Here is a 6,477-nt window from a genome sequence, read left to right on the forward strand (position 1 = left end):
GAGCTGCTGGCACCCTGAGCTGTGCACACAGCCTCAGTGGGGGATTTCTGCTCTTGCATGGAGAAAACCTGTTTACAGGAAGCTCTGTAGCTGCCTTTGGCCAAGAGCCCATTTCCTGGGACACCTGGAAATCAGGTTGTCTTTTGGCCTGTGAGATCTTGGCCCTGGAGTGGAGCATGCTGGCTGGGCTCTCCTCTCTCTGCCAGCTTTGGATGTGCCCCCACACAGGCACTGGGGAGGGCAAGGGGAGAAAGCCAGGCTTCATCAACCAGACAGGGAGACTCTGGGGGAGGACACAGTCATCAGCCCAGTACCAACATATGCCCTAAAAATGGGGTTGAGGCAAATTCTAAGCCCCATAGCACCAGAGGGTTGAGACTATGCAATATTTAAAGTGAATGTCCCATGAAGAATGTCTCAGTGAAGACACTGGGAAATGTGTGGGGTGAGAGCCCCCCCAGGTGCCATCCCAGCACCCTGGGGTGCTTTCACAAGGTAAAGGGACCCTGGAGCTGCCTGGTCCTGACCAGCAGCACCTATGGCCTGAGTGCTGGCAGAGAGGGAAAAAGAGTGTTTGGCTATGGGACCACAGAACAGCTGGCTGCAGGGAAAGCAGCTGCTGGGATATTCGGGAACTGCTCAAAGATTAGAATCCAGCCTGTTGTAAGACTTGTTACGACCTCCCAGCTTCCAAAAGAAAGTGAAAGCCATGGGCTGGAAGGATATATAAGTAGTGGGGAGCAGCAGCAGCAGCAGGGCTCAGGGAAGCTGTGCAGAACTCGCCTCTCCTGCCTGGAGCTCCATTGTCTCCAACCCACCCTCTGCCAGACTCAGCAGCAAAATGCAGCAGCTGCATCTTCTCTGCCTCAGTCTCCTGTTACTGGGACATATCCTAGATGGTAAGAGGGGACCTCTCGGGCTGTCTTTCCTGCAGAAATGAGAGGATTCTGTTTCTTCTCTCTTTTGCACTTCCAGCAGACTTTTAGAGGGACATATGGCTGCCACTCCATCACAGCCCTCCTACATCCTCTTCTAGTAACCTGTCCTGCTCAAAGTCCAGACATGATCCTGCAGGGCTCTGGGGCTGGGAAGGCATGTTTGGGAAAGGCCGTGGAGCAATCCTGCCTCCCAGTGCTCTAGCCCAACTTGCACACATCAGGCTGGGATTGTCTTGGTCCCATTCTCCCCAGAACATGAAGGGAGCATTCCTGTCACCCTGTGGTGTAGGGCAGCCTGGAGGCAAGTGGCAGGGCTGATGTTTGAGGGACTGTTGGTGTTGGACGTGGGGTTTGCACGGGTCACAGCTGTCTGGGTGGGTGACATCAGAACCTCTACCTGAGGTGGGGAGCTGGGGCATCCAGACCCTTTGTGGTGCTGCACCACACCTTGCTGCTGAGGGTCTGGCCACTGACAGACGTCAGTGGGTGCTGCCAGCCTTGTCAGGCATTTTGTGAATACAGCATTTGTTGGGAGGGTGACTCTGGATCTCCTTCCCTGCAGAGAAGCACAGACAGCTATGTCCTTCAGCTGTCACAGGAATGATCCGTGTGGGGTGGGCTGGTGGTGGGGTAGCTGCCAAACCTGTGATTGCTTCAGTAAATAAAGCTGAAGTCATACCCAGCCCCTCAGAACTGCGTGTTTGTATTGCAGCACCCTAAAGCAGGGTAAGGACCCCCGTGTCCTGCCTTGCTAGGTGGGGTGCAGGAGGGACACAGTCATGCAGAAGGGTTGCCTTCTGCCTGTTTACTCTTTCTCATCTCCTTTGCTTTCTGTTGGAAGGAGGCAAAGGGCTCCCAGCACTGGGGTGTGAGTGCAATAAAGCTGGTGCCTGTGTGCCCAGCCAGGGCCGTGTGTGACAGCATTCCTGCAGGCACCATCCTGCTGCAGCCCCTTCACCCTCTGGGGAGGCTGGGAGAGGTGCAGCTGACCTCAGCCTGCATGGCGTGTTCCTCCTCCAGTGCACAGCGGGAACAACGTCCTCGACTGCTGCTTGCGGACAAGCGAGACACCCATCCCGAGGCGGATCGTGCAGGATTACCGGCTCCAGCTGGTGCAGGACGGCTGTGACATCCCTGCTGCCGTGTAAGAGCAGGCTGGTGATGGCTGAGGGACAAGGCCTCGTGTTGGCCGAGGGATGGACCTTGCATGGAGGAAGGGTTGAAGGCAGAGCAGGACGGCAGAGGGATGTCGAGCTGGATTTGAGGGTGAAGGAATGGGGAGAGCTGCAGAAGAGATCCTGAAGATCCAGAAGAGGCTCAGTGGGAGGGGGAGCAGCTGAGAGGGGATAGCATGGGACAAAAGCCTGGGAAGAAAGTCATCTATAGGCAGAGATGGGGGAGGGCAGTGAGGTAGGCAGCAGGTGAGAACTTGAACTGTTCTTGAGCATGCATGGGATGTCTGCTTACTACATCTTGTTTTTTTCCCTCATGGACGTGGCAGATTCATCACCACAAAGGGCAAGCGCCTCTGTGCACCCCTCCGTTCCCCATGGGTGATTCGTCTCCAAGAAAGGCTGGATGCTGGCTCTGCCAAGAGGGTAAGAACCATCCCTGCTCTCAGCCAGGCATGAGATCAGCCCAGAGGGTGGGTTTCTCCACTGCCAAACAGGCTTCTCCCATTGTGACTGGGCTGCTGGGAAGAGCAGGGGCATGCTCTACCGAGGCATGGATAATTTGTCTTGGTCTCCATCCCTGCTGCCTCAAACTGGAACCAGTCTGCCTCCTTGATAGTCCCTCTTCCACCCCAAATAAATGCAGTTCTGAGGCTTTTGTCTACCCAGTGCCACTCTTGTCTGAGCCTGGTGTGTGCCATGGCAAATGGCATTGGGAGCAAAATCCCTCCCCATTCTGTCCCACAAGCCTGGAGTCTGCTGCTTTTGCATCTTCATGGGGAGGGCTTGTGATGAGTTTGGCGGGTGCTTTACAAGCCCTGATAGGTCCATCACTACCGTGGCTTGTCCAGCAGAGGAAGGGACCCTGGGGAAGCTCATACCCCAAGGAGCACACTAACACCAGTTGGGTTTTTCACTTCCTCAGGGCAAACCCCAGGGCAAGTAGGTCCTGAAGAAGCCATGGCTGGTTCCAACAGCTGGAGGGGACTGCCTCCCATCTGTGAATCTGATGCTAATGGAACCAACCTGCTTCCACCTCCAGTCTCAGGCCTGACCCTTCTTGAGACTCATACCAGTGCGTGGGGCTGGGCAGAGCCCTGTCTGCTCTTTTCCCTCTGCCTCCAATGTGACACAGGAGCCTGTGTCAGGCTGAGCCAGGGGCTGCTGGACTCCACCACCTTCGCATCCTGGAAGCTGTTTGAGGGACTGATCTGCGAGGTGAGCTGGGGAGTCTCAGACTTCCCATCAGCACAGCAGCTGTGACTGTGGCAGTCTGATCCCTTTGGTTTCCATTGTCAGGCCCAGCCTAGAGTCCTTCTGCATCCCTGGGATGGGCTGAGGGCGTAGAACAGTATGGGGATGGAGGGAGGTGATGGAGATGTTCCACAATGGTCATACATTGTGCTGATCCTTGCCAAGCACATCCCAGATGCCCTCAGAAAATGTGTGGCTGATGTGGCTCCTCTCTCCCTCCTGAATTCCCTGCACTGTTTGCTTCCTGCCCTTCATTGCAAGGGTAGAAATAGAGCCATTGATGTGGAGCAGGCAGAGATGTGGCTCTCAGCCCCAGCTCTCCTCCAGGACATTGCACTCTTTCTCAGCCTGACCCACCATCCAGCCCTGCCCCATGCCTGTGCCTGGAGGTCATGCTGCTCTCAGGTTATTTGCTGCTATTTTTGTTCATTGCAACAATTCCATGTGTATGCCTCTTTTTACTCTCTCTCTTTTTTTTTTTTTACTGTGCTGTGATTTTGTTAAATAAAAAGAAAAGCCAGCACGTAGTTGTCATGCCTCATGTTTGAGCCTGAAAGCCAGTGTGGAGTGTGTGGTGAGCAGGCAGCACTGCTGCAGGGGCAAGGGGGCTGTGCCGGGGTGTGGGGAGAAGGAAGGAGGGTTCATAGGGATGAAAGATACAGCAGCTGGGCTGCAGGTCTCTCCTGGGGGTTTCTCAGCTCCACAGCAAAACAGGCACCCTGCTCTGCACTGCTCAGCCACGCTACAGGAGCGGGTCCCTGTAGGAAGGTGAACAGAGATGGGGTAGGAGGGAGCACGCCAGTATTGCACCATCCAGCCCCAAATGCTTCAATCCTGCCAGTGCAGATACTGGGTTGGAGCTCCCCAGCTCTCAGCTCCCAGGACATGGAAAAAGTGCTGCAGGAACAGGGGGTGTGTTCTTGCAGTACAGGGAAACTGAGGCACAGTGTGGTTGATTACTCTGTCAGGTCAGTACTTGCTGGCAGCTGGGTTGCAGGTAAGTAGAAGGATAAGCTTTTGGGGCAGTGGAGGCTGCTGAAGACACCTGCTCCTGGGTACATCCATGGATAAGGCACAGATGGCAGCCTCCTAGCTCCTGTCACTCATCAACAGTAAGCTGAGAGCCTGTGACCATTTCCCTCCTGAGCCTCAGGTCTGCTGTGCACTCTGAATAAGGTCTTGCTGTCTCAAAGTGCTCTGATGTCCGCTTTTGTCCAGGCCATGGGATGTTTGATCAAAGCTGCTCTGTCCAGCTGAAGCATTTGTGTGTCCAACAGCAGGCACCATCCTCTCTTCCCAAGCACCTCTGTGTCATGATCTGCATCATTAAATTAGTCAGGTTTGATGCCAGTCAGCATGCCTGGGCACAGGTTGGGAGTGAAATGGCCCAGGATTATTCCTGAAGGTGGGGAGGACATAGCCACCAGCCCTCAGGGGATGGCATCTACGGTGGTGCAGTGCCTGGGCTGTCCAAGCCAGGGAGTGCCCAGGTACCTGATGGCTTTTTGCTGATGCCTCTTGAATGCAAGCTTAATCCTGTCCCTTCTTCTCCCCTGGTTGCCTGGCTCACTCAGCTGGTGGCTTGTTTCTCTTTCAGGTGTTCTCCCCTCTGGGGTCCTCCTCCCTGGTATCTGCACATGCAATGCCTTGGGCTCAGATGTCTCTGTGTGACTCTCACAGAGCACCAACTCTGTCCCAGATCATTAACTGTAGTGACAGCCCCAGCAATTCAATCCTGGGTAGCAGAAGGAAGAGAAGGAAGGCTGGTATGGGAAGAGAGGCCAAGACAAACAGTGTGAGTGGGAAATGAGGATAACTGGTGCTGGCTTGGACAGAAGCCTTCCTGCTGCTCGCTCAGTGACCTGTGAGGGGGCCATGGCTGGGGAGGGGGAGGATGCTTGGCATGGATCTGCTCTGAGGCTGAGCTGCTGCAGCTGGAGCAGGTCCCTGCAAAGGGCAGGGACTGACAGAGTGGCTTAGCCTGGGGTGGATCAGATTCATCCTTGGCTGCAGGCGGCCATGACAAGGAGAATAGTGTCCTGGACCAGGGAAAGTGAGGGAGAAGGGGCTTGCACTGACCTCTTGGATGTTTGAAGCAGATGAATCCATTTCCATGAGTTTCAGGGATGTTTTAGCCAACCAGCCCATAAGAGCATGGTTGCAAAGCCCAGGGTTCCCATATCTCCTGGGAGCAGTAAATGTGTTCTCCTTGGAGAAATGCAGCTGCACAACACAGATCCCTGCTAGATCCTTGCCTCCATGGTTCTCAAGTGGATAGTGATCCAGATCCCAGCTCTGGCAACAGACTGTTCTTACCCCACAAGGGGAGGACAAGAGGAGATACTATCCTGGACCAGGTATGTGGTCCTGGCTCCTGTCCCTCTTCTAGCCCTACAGCAGCCTCTCCTCCCACTCCAGAGCCCAACTCCTCTTGGAAATCTGTCAAAACCCAGACTGGTTCAGTGCTTAGTATACTAGGGAGTGAGTTTCTCTGATTCAAAATGTCAATGATCTCTTTAGAAGGAAGCAGCCACTTTCCTTAGGGAAAGCAGTTAGTCACTGCCATGTCAAAAACCTCAGTTCCCAGCCCAAAGCTAGTTTCAGTAAAAAAGTCCTCCTGCTTTTCTCTGCCCAGATATGTTTTTCTTGCTCTTTTCCTACCCTCGCTTCATCCCCAGTGGCGTGTGGTGCAGGATGATGCAGACATACCCTCAGTAGCTCAGGAGTTAAGTGCAGGGATCACTTTGGTTCTGGAACATTGGCTGAATCACCTGTAGCCCTTTATTCAAACCTGGGGACCTGTATTGTACATGTAGTGGAGCACCAAGATGCTGTAACTGCAAAGCTCCTTTCACAAGGAGCTGACAGAACAGCCACTCTCAGTGACTGTGCACAAGGCAAGAGAGGAAGGACAGGGCTGCATCCATCCAACAAACTGAGTATTGGGTCACTTACAGCTGGGATCATGAGAACACTCCTGTGTCTGCCTGGCATGGTGAAAGCAGTCTTGGATGCTCCCCAGGCTGAGTTCAAGGGGCACCAGACACAGCAGGCACAATCTGCTGCAGTCTCAAGGTGTGACCTGGCACAGGCATATCCAGTTGGGAGGTAGG

At 54.3% G+C, this 6,477-nt stretch overlaps 1 protein-coding gene across 1 annotated transcript; it reads left to right on the plus strand.

Moving 5' to 3' along the window:
* The first annotated feature begins 405 nt into the window (after positions 1-405).
* Positions 406-3,719, plus strand: LOC131572666 (C-C motif chemokine 19-like). The gene is made up of 5 exons (XM_058825923.1): positions 406-445; positions 735-899; positions 1,959-2,082; positions 2,440-2,536; positions 3,036-3,719. The coding sequence occupies exons 1-5, from the start codon at positions 406-408 to the stop codon at positions 3,054-3,056; spliced, it is 447 nt and encodes a 148-aa protein (XP_058681906.1). The 3' UTR covers positions 3,057-3,719.
* The last annotated feature ends 2,758 nt before the right edge of the window (positions 3,720-6,477 follow it).

This window comes from Poecile atricapillus, chromosome Z (genome assembly GCF_030490865.1).
Source record: "Poecile atricapillus isolate bPoeAtr1 chromosome Z, bPoeAtr1.hap1, whole genome shotgun sequence".
In the NCBI taxonomy this organism is placed as follows: Eukaryota; Metazoa; Chordata; class Aves; order Passeriformes; family Paridae; genus Poecile; species Poecile atricapillus.